The sequence below is a fragment of the Bos javanicus genome, chromosome 19 (genome assembly GCF_032452875.1).
Source record: "Bos javanicus breed banteng chromosome 19, ARS-OSU_banteng_1.0, whole genome shotgun sequence".
Lineage (NCBI taxonomy): Eukaryota > Metazoa > Chordata > Mammalia > Artiodactyla > Bovidae > Bos > Bos javanicus.
In genome coordinates, this window is record NC_083886.1 from 11,665,502 (window position 1) to 11,681,205 (window position 15,704).

The 15,704-nt window shown below is 45.9% G+C and overlaps 1 protein-coding gene across 5 annotated transcripts in view; it reads left to right on the plus strand.

The window, feature by feature from the left end:
• Positions 1-15,481, plus strand: part of YPEL2 (yippee like 2) — a 63,780-nt gene extending 48,299 nt beyond the window's left edge. For all 5 annotated transcript variants that reach the window (XM_061390181.1, XM_061390182.1, XM_061390183.1 and 2 more), the window contains 3 exons: positions 9,395-9,438; positions 10,452-10,560; positions 14,431-15,481. In XM_061390181.1, the coding sequence (XP_061246165.1) occupies positions 9,395-9,438; positions 10,452-10,560; positions 14,431-14,520 (243 nt within the window). In that variant the 3' untranslated portion in view covers positions 14,521-15,481. The remainder of the gene's footprint in view (positions 1-9,394; positions 9,439-10,451; positions 10,561-14,430) is intronic.
• The last annotated feature ends 223 nt before the right edge of the window (positions 15,482-15,704 follow it).

Sequence of the window (15,704 nt, forward strand, 5' to 3'; positions counted from 1 at the left end):
AGACATGGGGAGACCAGTATTTCGAGAAACTGATCCCAATTCTTTATTTTCCATGGTCTACTTTTTATACACTGAGATGTTATGCAAAAGTCACACGGGGTCAACAGTCCTGACTTTTATCAAAGTCAGGTGCTTCATACAAATGTATACAGAGGTCTTAGGGGTGTTACATCATCTTCTGGCCAGGGGGGCCTGCTGACAATTTACGACCCTCTCCTTGTGACAGCGGTCAGTCAACCAGGACACTTATTTCTCCAGGGCTGATTATTCTTAAAACAGACGCCACCCAAATAAAGTTACATTCCTACAGGGTGAGGGTGTAGTGGGTTTTAGTTAAGGAAAGAATTTACTTAGCCTAAGGTCTAACGTGATTAATATCAAAGGTTAATACTTATTCCTTCTATATATTCATTAATGTGTGTAAGGGCAGGGGATGTGGAGACATAGCAACAAACATTGGCTCAACAAATGAAAAACCCTTCACCAACACAATTTCTAATCAATCTTTTGACTGCTCAAAGGAATCTGTATTTAGACAGTTTAGAACATCTCCTGCCTCTCACAGTTGGGAGGCTCTGAACAATCACATGTGGCCAGAAAAACCTATTCAGGCAGGCTAGAGGATTTCCAAAGGAGTTTGTAGGTTGAAACACTGTCACACCCAAGAATTATTAACTGGAGCTGTAAGCTAACTCTTTTTCAGAGAGGTAGTGGGGGACAGCCCCCCGTAAAGTCAGAGGTGTAGGTGAAAGCACAAAGCAGAAAGTAGGCAGACTCTGGTTTTGGGGGTAGATTGCTCGAGAATTTCCAGGGAGACTCCTGAGGCTTGATCCCGCCTTTGCGTATGCCAAGCCTCCTTCCTCATGACCTTTGTCATGGGCGGAGTTCCTCACTGGCTCCCAGCAGTGATAGAATTCTAGTTGAGCTATTCCAGATCCTGAAAGATGATGCTGTGGAAAGTGCTGCACTCAATATGCAATATGCACTATGCACTCAATATGCAATATGTCGGCTCCCGGCACCTCCCTGCATTCCTCTCCCCACCAGCAACCACTAGTTTGTTCTCTATGTCTGTGAATTTGCTTCTTCTGTTTTATTCACTAGTTTGATTCCACATATAAGTGATATCATACAGTATCTGTCTTTCTTTGTCTGACTTCACTTAGAATAAAAGTCTATCCATCTTTCTGCAAATGGCAAAATTTCATTATTTTTTATGGCCAAGTAGTATTCCATCATATATATATATATAAAACATCTTCTTTATCCATTCATTTGTTGATGGACATTTAGGTTGCTTCTATACCTTGACAATTATAAATAATGCTGCTGTGAACACTGCGGGTAGGGAGGGGTGTGCACGTATCTTTTTGAATTAGTGTTTTATTTTTCAGATGTATACCCAAGAGTGGAAGGGCCTGATGGTTTTGAGAGAAATTTGAGCTCCATTATTTTAGCCCCCTTAGAAGTTTTATTTTTATTTATTTATTTTTAGGTGACATTCTGCAGCACATGGGACCTTAGTTCCCCAGCCCGGGATCGAACTGGGGTGCAGAGTCTTAACCACTGGACTGCCAGGGAAGGCCCCCCTCCAGAAGTTTCGGTTTTATATTTGAATTGCAAAGGGCCCAGCTTTAATGACTGGCTGCCATTGCATCCTGATTCCACCTGTTATCTCTCTGTCTCAGAAGCCATCCCCCCCAGCAGACATGTCAGGCTCTCTTCTGTAGAGGACAGGGGCTTGTCTGCTCATAGAAACCCCCTCCTCTGTATCCTTGTAGAGAATGCAAGTGTCCCAGGCCTTCTCTGTGGAGAGAGAGGAGGAGTACAGGTTGTAGGGAGCTGCCAGCATCTGCTGAAATTGAAGGGTCCGATCATCAAGTAATTTAGATCCTGAAGTCTCCACATTGCAGCAATAAAATGTGGCACCCAGGCCCCACAGCACCTTTTGTTTTTGCCATTCAGTTCCTTGTATCGTGTATGCTCCCACGCCCTTGGAATTTCATGACTCCACACTGCAGATATTTCCTCCTTTAGAGCCAGTCTCTTCCCTGCCCCTCCCTTCATCTGGTTCAGGAATGAGAGGACCTCCCAGAGCTCAGAGGCAGCCAAGCTTCTCCCCCTAGGCAGCACACACGTTGCTTTTTACCCCATGTAGACCTCCAGACAGATGTGTGAAAACTTTCTGCAAACTATAAACACATACAGATGGCTTTATTCTTTCCTAATCTTTCCTGGTGACCTGTGTCCCAGTGTGGAAGTCCTACACAGTCAGGAAGTTCTTCCCTTATAATGAACCCAAGTCTCTCTTATTTCCGTATCAGTCCGCTTCCTCCTTATTTGCAGAGAAAATGGAAGAAATCCCCTTTGATTGTCTTTCCTCTTAGCTGATTGCTCAGAGTCTTTAAACTGCACTCGGGTTCTAATTGTGGAAGTTTTCATCATTTTCATTGTTCTTTATTATTACCCTTCCCACTTTCTCCATATGCTTCCTCAAGGGTGAAATTTAGACAAGATTATTTTGCTTGAGTTTCAGCTCTTTGGAATGGAGCCTGTGGTTTACTTTGACCCTGAATAGCAAACTCCACCAGGCTTGAATGCATAAAGGAATGAGAAAGGAAAAAGGACTGACCTGACCTTCCCCAGGAGAATGTTGAGGTGGGGTGTTCAGCCAACACCCAAGGGAGGAGTTTTACTTCTCCTTTATTGTGTCTCTATCTAATACCTATGTTACGTTTTGTCTGACAAGGTACAGAGTACAGCATATAATACCATGAGCAAATCCGTAAAGACAGAAAGGAGGTTTGTGGCTGCCAGGGACAAGGGAAATGGAAGGTGACTGATAATGACGCGAGATTTCTTTGTGGGGTCTGAAGATGTTCTGGAATTAGATAGTGGTGATGGTTGCACAACCTTGGGAATATACCAAGAGCCCCTGAATTGTATACATTAACTTTTGTTAATGGTGACTTTTATGGTAAGGTTCTGTCTCTCATGCCATGAAGTGTACACAGTATTATTTATTTCTTATACAAATCTGGTGTGAGTGTGAATACAATTTTACTGTGCCCATTTCATAGATGAGGAAGTTTAGTCTCAGAGAAGTAAATTGGCTTGACCAAGTTAGTAGCATTGTGAATATATGGCCATGCCAAGCTCCAACTCTAGCAGTCCCACTTCTTCAAAGCCCATGTAATGGACATTGTGCCTGTGGACGATACTGTAACTGGAAAGAGTCATCGGCAGCTGCAGCGCTATCCCTGTATTTTTATGGATTTTGAAGAAGCAGATTGAGTCAACCTTCTCTCTGCTGCAGGCTCCTGCAAAGGCCAGAGAGGGAAGGTGGAGAACTCATCTCCTTTTCCCTCTGCACTTGGTTTACCTTGTTTTACTTCTTGGTCTCAACAACTTAGGACTTGGGCATGTTTTCCATCCACAGCTGTAAAAGATGTGGAAGCCCGGAGGGTAGATAATTCTCCCGGTGAAACCAGGATTTTATCCTGAATTTCTGAGCCGAGATGAGATCGTCTCATCATGTGCAGATACCCCAGGGCTAGCTCCGGTTGTTACAGCTGAGTAATCAGGTGGGCCTCTGCCTGCCTCATCCCTGGGCACCTCCTGGGGCACGAACTCAATTGATCATGGGTGACCTTCCCAGAGAAAGGAGACTGAGAGGCCCTCTTTATGCTAGGAGGACTTCACAGCCTGAGCCTGTTTGAGAGAAGGAGGAATCCACATGTTTGCTCTGTTGCCACCTCCCCCGACAAATATTCGTTTTTCAATGGTCCTCCTGCATTTGAAAGGAATTGCTGCTTTCCAGACTTTCAAAGGGGCCAGAAATCAGTGGTTTTGGCTACCAAACAGGAAACTCAAAGCCTTTCCGTTCCTTTGAGCTGGCTGGAAGGGTTGGGTCTGAAACTATAACTTTCCTTTAAAGGACAGAAGAGAAGTTTGGGGTAATTTTTTAAAAAAACAACAACAACCAAAAAAAAAAAAACCCTTTCCTGGAGTCCTGAATACCAGCCTTGGTTGATATACAACATGGAAAAGAGCTGCCGTGTTGCCTGGCAGTCACGACAGCAAACAAATGTGTCTGACCGTCTGTCTGGGATCTCCTGGTCTGAAATCCTGTTTGCTCCATCCTGATTGCTCCCTTCACCACTTTCAGTCTCCCCACCTTCGGTACCACCCTCCCTCAAGGGAGCGCCAGGCCGCGCCTGGTCGTACCAGGCTGGGCCGGGCCCCACAGGATACAGCGGTCCAGCCGGGCTATTCTTGTCTGTGTCTATTTGCAAGATGCCTGTTGTTCTCCGTGAATGTTTTTCTCATCATAAATGTTGGCTTGGCAGCGGCCCAGTGTGGAAGCCATGGCGGAAGAGCTTGCAGAATCTCTCTTGTCCTCAGAGACTCAGCTGGTCCCGGGTGCGGGCCTGGGGAGACCGGCTCATCGATGCTGTCGCTAGGAGGGGTGCCTCTGTAGGTTTCGCCGCCTGATGGGTTCAGCAGCCTTTGCAGAGCATGGGCCGCTGCCAGCACACCCTCGGAGAAGACCCCTGGAGGAGCCAGGGTGGCCTTGGGAGGCGCCGCTGGGCCTGATTGAAGACTCTTCTCCATGTGCCCTCCCCCACCCCACTCTCTAGAAATTCGAATGTGTGTCAGGCTAGAGAAAGCCACTCTTTTTTTTACTTTTCATATGATGTTTTTTAAATTAATTTATTCTTGCATTCCTATACACTTAACAATGAGAAAACAGAAAGAGAAATTAAGGAAACAATTCCATTCACTGGAGTTGGAACGAAAAGAATAAAATACTTAGGAATAAATCTACCTAAAAAACAAAAGATCTCTATATATAGAAAACTATAAAACACTGACGAGAGAAAGCCAGTCTTAGGCCTCGCCTTAGAACCCCCAGAACAGTCACCTCCAAGCATTTAAAGTCACAAACCCCTACCAGGAAAGTGTTTTGAGTGTGTACTCCTAATATGTCTATTTATTTATAAATGGTATACATAGGGTTGCTAATTTATACATTATAAACATTTACTAGAAATTTTTAATAATTTATGCAATTTAAAAGCATGGAAGAAAAAATAGCGCAATTATAACTTTTTAAACTTATTTTATTGAAAGTATATATGATTGAATCTGTTCTCTTTTCAGGAGGGAAAAAAAAAATCTTCATTTATCACTTTATGATTCAGTAATTCAGAAAGTGAAAGTGTTAGTCACTCAGTTGCTTCTGATTCTGACCCCATGAGCTAGGACCTGCCAGGCTCCTCTGTCCATGGAATTATGCAGGCCGGAATACTGGAATGGGTAGCCGTTCCCTTCTCCAAGGCATCTTCCCAAACCAGGAATCAAACCCGGATCTCCTGCACTGCAGGCAGATTCTTTACCATCTGAGCCACCAGGGAAGCCCTCATTAATTCAGAGGTGTGTCCTAAAGACAGTCCTCTTCAGTACTTCATTTTAACTGTTGGCCTTGCTGAAAACTTCTTTACAAAGAAAGGTAGATTCAGATGGAATATTTGTGGGAATTCCCTGGTGGTTCAGTGGTTAGGACTTGGCACTTTGACTGCTAGGGGTCTGGGTTCAATTCCTGATTGGGGAATAAAGATTCTATTGGATTTCACCAACAGGAGTATATTTTACTGTATGTCAAAATAATTTTTTTAAAAATTCAATGAGTTTTGACACATGCGTAGTCTTACACACCACCAAAATCAAGATGAGAAAATAATTCCATCTCCTATGTTACTCCTTTGTAATCAAACTCACCCCTTAGCCATAACTTCTGGCAACCACTGATCTTCTTAGCCTAAAGCATTTCAAGCTCATCCATGTTGTTACATGTATTAACATAGGTTTTTATTACATTTGAGTAATTGAAACTGCCAAACTCTGTCCAGACATTGCCATTTTGCAGTGTCCTTGAGAGCACTTAGTTTTGTCAGTTAAAAAAATTTTTTTGGATCATTCTAATAGGGCTATGTCAGTTGTTTTTCATTTGCATTGACTTTATTTGGGGGGGCTTCAAAATCACTGCAGATGGTGACTGCAGCCATGAAATTAAAAGACGTTTACTCCTTGGAAGGAGGGTTATGACCAACACCCAACCTAGATAGCATACTCAAAAACAGAGACATTACTTTGCCAACAAAGGTCCATCTAGTCAAGGCTATGGTTTTTTCAGTGGTCATGTATGGATGTGAGAGTTAGACTATAAAGAAGGCTGAGTGCCAAAGAATTGATGCTTTTGAACTGTGGTGTTGGAGAAGACTCTTGAGAGTCCCTTGGACTGCAAGGAGATCCAACCAGTCCATTCTAAAGGAGATCAGTCCTGGGTGTTCTTTGGAAGGAATGATGCTAAAGCTGAAACTCCAGTACTTTGGCCACCTCATGTGAAGAGTTGACTCATTGGAAAAGACTGATGCTGGGAGGGATTGGGGGAAGGAGGAGAAGGGGATGACAGAGGACGGGATGGCTGGATGGCATCACCGACTCGATGGAGATGAGTTTGAGTGAACTCCGGGAGTTGGTGATGGACAGGGAAGCCTGGCGTGCTGCAATTCATAGGGTCGCAGAGTCGGACAGGACTGAGTGACTGAACTGAACTGAACTGAATGGCTAGGGATGTTGAGCATCTTTTCATGGGCCTGTTCCCATCTGCTTATCTTTGGTGAAGTCTCTTCAAATCTTTTGCCCATTTTAAAATTGGATTTCTTATTTTCTTACTGAATTTTGAGAATTCTTTATATATTTTAGATACAAATCCTTTGTTAGAAAAGCAATTTGTAGATATTTTCTCTCAGTCTATGATTTATTTCTTAACAGTGTTTTTCAGGGCACAAGTTTAAAATTTTGATGAAATCTAGCAGTTTTTTCTTTTATAAATTGTATTGCTGATGTAGTATCTAAGAAGTCTTTTCTAATGCAAAGTCACAAAGATTTTCTCCTGCATTTTTTTTCTTAATAGCCTCCATTTTGAATTAGTTTTTTTGTATAGGCATTTCAATTTTGAACTACAAAGATCATATAAAATGAAAACATTGCTAAATACCAGTTCTCTCTGTAGTACAAGTTTCTTTGGAAAAGGAGTTACGTTTCCATTCCCTGTCAAAATGTCGCCTTTACTTTGAAGGGGCAGATTTAGTGTGTGTGTGTTTTTAAAAAATATTGCCAAGTCGGCATTTTGTCAGCAACTTTTTGTTCAGGTAGTTTGGAATGTTTTTTTGGCGAAGGAAAAATGCATAACTTTATCTTTACATTTTTAAGTACTTGGGTATAAATGAACCTCTCTGGGCTACTCTATCCCATTGTAAAAAATTGCAAGGATCCTACTGTTTAAGATCCTATTTTTATAACATCAGTCTCATTATTGACGTCTTAAAGCATAGAAGCAGCAATTTTTTTTTTTTTTTTTAAAGGAAGTTAGAGGCAATTGACTCATGGGATAAATATTTTGTAAATGATGCCAGATTTTTCATGCTATGTGTTGCAGGTTCAGAGAGACATTGAAGACACGGTTTATGTCTTCAGGGAGCTCACAGTCTAGTGAGGGAGTTAGTCAGACAGGCAGTTGAAATCAAGTGTGCTGAGAGCTGAGAAAAAAAGGAACAGGCAGTGAGCAAGACGGGTCCCATCCATGGGTACCAGTGGGTGCCTCTTCTTGGGGAGATCAGAGAAAGCCTTATGAAAGAGAGGAGGCCAAGCTGAGGCTTGAGATTGGTCAAGTGAAGGAACCTCCCCATCTTAGGGAGGATCGTGGGCAAAGTTGGTGAAATTCAAGTTCCAGGAATTGCACATGGTTTGGCCTGACTAGAGCAAAAGACAGTGGCAGAGTAGCAAGAGAAGAGACTGCAGGGGGTGGTGGGACCAGATGGTGAAACTTTTGCTATCCTGGTGGTGCTTGGGTGTCTGTGTGCTCCGAGATGGAACTAACTGGTTGGCCAAATCTATGGTGTGTTTCGCTGAGACATTGTCTCATCTGAACATGTGGCATGAACTTCCAGGTTCCAGGTCTCAAGGCTGTAACACTTGTATTCATGCTCAATTCTAGCCTGGAGCTCATGTGTTCCCCGGAGATGCTTCAAGACCCAGAGGAAAGAGAGCTGGCTTTGCCCAAGCAGCAGCTGGGAAACACCTGCTTGCTCCTTGGAGCTGCACCCGGGAGCCAAGGCTTCTGGTGCATTTGCACATTGGAGGCAGCCAACCATCCAGCTGCCCCAAAGACAGTTTTTCCGCAAGTCAAGAATTTTAACCCTTCTCTGTGGCTGGCGGCCCCGATTCCTAAAGTCCATTGATTGCTTCTGACAACAGCTGTCTTGGGCGCAGTGATCTGTGTCCTGTCTGGTTCTCTCCTGCCCTCTGGTCATCTGTTAACCAGTCAGCCCTGGATCTCTCCAGCCACTGAATAACAGAGGTCACGGGAGAGTCCCTTATTTTGTTTGGTTGTTTCTTTTCCAAGTGGTCTTGAGAGCAGACGAGGATGTTTAATTCAGGGTACAGTTGTCAAGCCGCATTAAAAATGCAGGCAGCAGTGCAGGACATGGCTGGCTCATGTCAGCCAGACATTCCAGTGCGACCAGAGGAGGAAAACATGGACAGGGCCCGTGTTAGTGGAAGTATCGCACTGTGAGCTTTCAGGCTCCAGTTTCTCCCAGTCCCTGCCATCCTCCAGCCAGAAGAAAGAAGCTCCTAAAGTGGGATTACCCTTTAGTGGGTATTCCTGTGACCTGGAGATCAAGTTGCCTGCACCTCAAAAAGAGAGAACTCCCGCACTGCAGGTTTTTCTGTTTGTTTGTTTGGCTGCACAGCGTGTGGGATCTTAGTTCCCCAGCCAGGGACCGAACCTGTGTGCCCTGCATTGAAAGGTGGGTTCTTAACCACTGGGCCACCAGGAAAGTCCTCGTGCTGCCAATTAGGAAGACAGTGACTGTTCGAGCAATTAGGATCTCCAAAAAAGTAAGACCAGTGAGAAGTGTGGGTTTGGTGGTTCATTCTTACCCTGGGGATTCTTTGCTGTCTCCTGAGGGTTGTACCAAGAGGGCCTGGAGAGGTACTCGTGCCTGTGGCCGTGCCCTGGCCGACTCGAGGAAAGCTGTGGGCAGCACAGATGGCCAAAATCATATGGGTCCAGGAAAGGCCAATGTGGATTAATACTGTCTTCTTGCCAGTCCAAGTGTGGGTGCCCCGGGTTCCGTACCTCTGTTTACTCTGCCTCCTCCTCCTCCCACCATGCCATCTGCCAGCTGGACGGTTAACTGGCTCACTGCTCCCTTTTAGCTGTGTCAGTCCCGCAAGGTCATGATTGTTGTGCTTTGGGGCTGGTTCCCCGCCCTGGGTGGGTGAAATGGATCTCTAACCATCGATTTGTCTTCTTGCATTTCAGTCGTTCCAAGGAAGTCAAGGACGAGCATACCTCTTTAACTCAGTGTGAGTGTCTCTGAATGGTACATCCATTGTTCGGTGCAAATTTTGAGGGATGGGGAAAAGCAACACTCTGTGATGATTACACAATGGAACCTGTCCTCTCTGACACACACACACACACAGAACCCCATGGAACATTATTTACCACACATGTTAGCCAGTCATCCTTGGGGAATTTGGTGGGGGGGCATCATCTTGGGCTAAAAATAATGTAGGCAGTACTCCAGTAAGCACAGAGGGCTGTAGTGTCCTAGCAAAGAAGCTGGAGTGCTTGTCCTGAAGCCTGACCACGAAGGTCTCAGAACTAGACCTGAGACGTGTCTCTGAAGAAGAAAGGAGGATGAACAGAAGACCCCGGGATCCACTGGAGGACTGAGGCTGGAGGAGGCTTTGTAAAGTGGAGTGAGCTAAGAGCCTCCATCCCCTCGTATGGTCTGCCACAGCCCTCAGCAGCATTTACAGCTTTCTCTGGGAAGGCAAGCCTGATGAACTGTGAAAGTGGAAATCTAGCATGTCCAGCTTGAAATAATAGGAGCTCCATGTAGGAGTCTAGAGAGCTGATAGATGGGGCTCACCCGTCCCTGTGATGAGGACAGGACTCTGCTGTCATGATTGACTCTTCGGCCACAGTCTGTCCTCAGGAAGTTCTGAGGACCTGTGCTCATGGCTGTGGGCTTCAGTGTGATTGTCAGTTTGTCCCCTTAAATCACAAGCCTAAAAGCACTTGTTAAGGAAAGCTCTGAAAAAAGAAAACTTCCAAGCAAAGTCTCAACCATAAAGACTATTTTGAGTTGACTCACAGAATCAGAACTTTCAGATCTGACAGATAGCTCAATGGAGATGTGTCCATGTGGCTGCCTTTGAGGTTGCTTCTAGTTTCAGTTAGAGATGATGCGCTTAGCGTTAGCTTCCTTTGGGCAGCCGTCTTCAGTTAATCTTTTGCTGGGAGTTCAGCTTCAACAACCGATGGGCATTTGCCTGACTCCCCGCTCTCTCTCTCCCCATCCCCGGCACAGAGTTAACGTGGGCTGCGGGCCGGCGGAAGAGCGCGTGTTGCTCACAGGACTGCACGCCGTCGCAGACATTTACTGTGAAAACTGCAAAACCACCCTGGGCTGGAAATATGTAAGTACCGAGGGGTCTGTGGGTGGGGAGCACGCTGTAGAGAAACTAATGAGAGTCACTGGAATGCATTCTCCCACTTGCTTCCCCGGCCTTGTGGGCTTGTCTGCAATGAGCATGGGAAACCGAGTTCAAAGAGCAGTTCCTGGCATCCAAGCATCCTCTTTGCATTGATAGTCCACTCTTCCTACTCAGTCCTTCACCTGCTCCTGACACACGGACACACAGTCACGCGCCCTCTCAGTGCAATAATAGTGGAAAGTGAAGTTGCTCAGTCGTGTCCGACTCTTTGCGACCCCATGGACTGTAGCCTACCAGGCTCCTCAGTCCATGGAATTTTCCAGGCAAGAGTACTGGAGTGGGTTGCCATTTCCTTCTCCAGGGCATCTTCCCGACTCAGGGATCGAACCCGGCTGTCCCACATTGCAGGCAGACGCTCTACCCTCTGAGCCTCCAGGGAAGCCCAGTAGTAATAGTAGTAGTAACAATGGCACGTAACACCTCCTGACCGCGTGTCCCAGGCATACGTGATTTTATTTACTCTTCACAGAATCCTTAGTGTGTGAGCCATAATTTAATCCCTAGTTTACAGATGAGGAAACTGAGGCTTAGGCAGGGTAATAATTTTTATTTATTTTTATTTTTTGACCATGCCATGCAGCATGTGGAATCTTAGTTCCCTGACCAGGGATTGAACCCACACTCCTTGCACTGGAAGTGCAGTCTTAACCACTAGACTGCCAGGGGAGTCCCTCGACAGATACTTGTAACGTCTCCTTGGCAGCTAGGAGAGTGCTCAGAGCCTTGCCAGGGTGAGAGGAGGTATGTGTGTTCGGTGAGAGTCAACTTGTATTATTATTGTTGTTGCTGCTATTATTATCGGTAGATCTTTTCACAGTGCTTTTCTCTCCTCTCTGTGTCATTGTGGGGATGTTGAAAAGTCAGTCTTCCTGTTTCTGGGAGAGAACTTTATTCCATGTTGTTGCAGAGGGTCGGTGTGGGGCTGGCTCGTAGGACCTGCTTGGGAAGGAGCCTGAAGGAGCAGTCAGAACCTCCTGGAGAGTGATAAGGATGTGTCATGTAGGTTTGTTGATGGCAGCAAAGACACCACTCTGCAGGACTTAGCTGGCGGAGGAGCTTCTGCATATGTGGGAGCAGGGAGCATAGGGGAAATCTGTGTCTTTTGCTCCTTTTTTCGATGAGTCTAAAACTGCTCTAAAAATATGAGTCTGTGTGAAAAAAAAGATATCGAGCAAGAGAAGCCAGCCATGAAAGTATGATTCTGTTGAAATAAAGTTTAAAAATACTCAGATCATAAAAGCTGCAGCAGGTAGAGTCCAGGGAAGGAGCACAGCCTTTAGAGTCTGTCTTTCATGTCTTCCTTGGAATGTTCAGAATGAGAACAGAAAAACCTAGATGCTGTGTTTCACAATGCTGAGAAGGTTTAGCCACAGGTTCATCTGGGAGAAAGGGCCTTGGCCGTTCTGATTCCCATGTGGCCACTGGTCCCCACTGTGTGGTCTTGGGGCCTCAGTTCTGGTTTTGATTACCCGGAAATGTTCTGCCCCTTCTTTGTTTCCCAGCTTCTTGATTATCTTATTCCTTGAAGTTGTGCTGGATCATAGACAGAAAATAATCCTGAGTTGGCCGGCTTGGCTCCTTACTTCGGGTAAAATGATTAAGTCCTGGGGACTTCCCTGGCAGACCAGCGGTTAAGCGGTTAAGAATCCACCTTGCGATGCAGGGGACACAGGTTGGATCTCTATTTGGGGAACTAAGATCCCACAGGCCACACAGAGTGGCCAAAAAAAAAAAAAAAAAAATCCAGTCCTTTGACAAAGCTTTATTTATTAAGAGCCTTTGTGTTGGATACAAAAGTGGACGAGAGACAGTTCTTGCTCTCAGGATGCTTATAGTCATGATACTTGGGAGGAAAGCCACAAGTGAAGATCAAACAGCTGGACAGGACAACAGAGAAACATCCGTCTCCCCAAACATTCCCTGATCCCCTCTCACAAACCCCAGTGCTCCAACCTTTCATTCTGTTATTCCTTCTGACCCTTATGATGACCCTGTAATTATCCCAACTTTGTAAATGGAAAGTTTATAATTTTGCAAACTATTAATGGAAGTCAGATGCTTAAATGATGCTTTTGATGCTGGGAAGCAGTAGGAGCGGGGTTTAATCTGCGATGTTTGTGTCAATTCCAGATCCAGGGCTCTGTCTCCTAGAGTCCACTTGTGACATTTTGCAAGTGCCTTGAGGCTTGAGGGGTGGGCCTATTGGCTTTCTTTTCCCTCTCTCTCTCTGTTTTTTTAAATAGGGACACACTGTCACTTTCCTAGTTTTATTTTTTTCCTCCCCCTGTATTCTGAACACACTACCATGGAACAACAGGTCTTGTTCCTAAACCGTATTCCTCTGTTGTGTACACATCACACTCACGCAGACGGAGCTGGGGAATAATGAGGTGTCAGGGAAATTACTGCTGAGCCCACAGCTCTTGTGTGTGTGTGTGTGGTGTGTTTGCACTTTCTCTTGGCGCCCCTCCCCTCTCTGCTACGGGGAATGACTCCTCTCTGAATGAGAGACTCAAGTCTGAACTTGCATTCTGAGACCCAGAGCCCCTGAGCTCTAGAACAGAAGATACAGTTCATACAGATGCTGCCCAGCACCTATCAGCAGTAAGATTTAGCTCCTTCCCTATCTGGGGGGCTCAGAAGGGAGAGTTTTTCCACTGTTCTGCCCATTGAGCTTCGCCATCTATGCCCCTGACACCCACTGTTTTTTAGATGACACACCAAGATGGCTTTCTGTATCTGTACCTGCAAATAGAATATCACCTTGCTGCCACACTGATGCAGGACTTATTTCTGTGGGGCTTGTTAGCTGGGAGAGCCTGTGGTGCTGTTTCAGATGGGCACCTCCCAGCAGCTTTGTGCTGGGTTTGTCCTCTGGAGGCCTCGCAGCTGAGTGGGGCTCAAGGGCTGGCAGGTCCTTCAGCCTGCAGTTCATACAGCTCCTTTCTCCCTAGAGAAAGGCAATGATGGAAAAACAAACTTAACCCATCTGACATGGAAATAGCAAGATAAGAAATAAAAGAGAGACCTGTTTGGCAATACAGTACACTTTGTTCAATGTCTCTTCTCTCAGCCTAACAAGCACGGTTTAAAATAATGGCACAGTGGGCATTCCCTGGCAGTCCAGGGGTTAGAATTCTGTGGTCTCACTGCTGAGGGCCCAGGTTCAATCCCTGGTCGGGGAACTAAGATTCCAGAAGCTGCTTGGCACAGCCCCCCAAAATAATAAAAATTTGGCACAGAAATTCTATGGATACCTCCATAGGACAGATTTCTGGTTAACATCAAAAACCAAGGCAGACAAAAGACAAAATAGATATACAATGAACAAGACGGAAAGACACAAAATAGATACAAGTTATGCTGTATGTTTGAATGTGGTTAAGTGCTGTGGAGAAAAGTAAAGCAGGAAGCGACAGGGGGCAAGGGAGGTGGCTGCAGGGGAGGTTGTGGTTTTCAATAAAGACCTTACTGCAATGATGACGTTTGAGCAAAGATGCTAAAGGAACTCTACTGCAAATACTGAGAAAATATTTAGAATACTTAAATTTAAAAACATTTAAATGTTTTGTAAATATGGAGAAAGCCCTGGTGATGCCTCAGTCCTGCAGTTAAGCCAAGGGGACATGGCGTGCTTGAGCAGTGGGCCTTCTCAGTGAGTCTGGGTGAGGCTGGGGTCAGACTTGAGAGGCCCCGAGGCCTGTCATTGGCCCTGCCTTTGCTCCGGTATGCCAGAAGTCACCTGCGCATCTTTGGTCATTCCATGTCTTCTCTTCCTTTGTGTTTCCGTAGGAACACGCCTTTGAAAGCAGCCAGAAATATAAAGAAGGCAAATACATCATTGAGCTAGCACACATGATCAAGGACAATGGCTGGGACTGATGGGAGAGCATCCAGCCAACCCAGCGTCCACGTGAATGCCATCCAACCGAACATTCTACCCAAGCGTGAGAGAGTGACTGAACACGTGGTTCCATCCATTTAGGGGCCTTGCCATCTGGGGCATTCTCCCACCCTGACGCCATCTTTCTGGTGACCGGCCTCTAAACCGCTGTCTCTCTGTCTCTTTGCTTTGTATCTGTTTGTGAGTTGATCCTGGCTTCTCTCTCTGTTCTAGTGTTGGCTGAAAAAAACAAAACAACAAAAGGAACAGACGCCTGCCCGCATGGCGGCAGCCCACTTTGACGAAGGCCCCAGGGCCCTTGAAGAGCTGCCCGAAGGCCGCTGGGCAGGAGTACAGTGGCCCAGCCCGGGGGTGTGAGGGTCCCGGGTGGGCAGGGGATGGGAGGGGAGAGGTAGGAACAGACTTGCGCTGCTCCTGGAGACCTGGGAACTTAGGCTTGAAATAATCGACTTGTCTAAGAGGACAAAGAGGAAAAAAAAATACCTCATGACTGCATTCTCTCTGATCAGAAGCTTCTGTTCCTGCCACCAAATGTGCCAGATTAGCCAATGAGAACACAAGAAGGGTGGCCCCTCGTCTTCGCTGGCGGGGCAGGGGGCCGGCCTGGTTCTCCCGGGCCGAGCTGGTGGGGGTGGGGGGAGTGTGTCCTGGCAGCAGGGGATGACTTGGGAAAAGCCCAGAAGGTTTTGATGACTGACGCCTCACTGCTCCTCTGGGTGATCTCTGCCTCTTCAGCCACTGTAGGTGACAGGAGAGGGGACTGTCATTTGCAATGTGCGCGAGATGCAAATATCCCAAAGGCTTTGACCAGCAATCAAGTAAAAAATAATCAATGATTGAGGATAACAGGGAACACAGGGGAGGGAGGTGCAGTTGGGGAGCTCTTGCAGAAATGGCCTTGATCTTGGGCCAGAGAAAATAAAAAAGTAGAACCAGTTAGCAATTCCGACTGACCTTTTTTTCTGAACCTTCATAAGAGAAGAGCACTGTGGCAAGGAAGAGGGGGTGGGTGGGACAGAGCCTGAAATAGTTTAGGTTTGAACTGTTACAGGTTAAGTGCATCTTTTTTTTTTTTTTTTTGGTATGCATTGGCTTCACTGAGAACAGCAGTTCTTTACGCGTATGAGTTTTTGGGTGTTTTCCTCCAGTTCTATCATTGTAG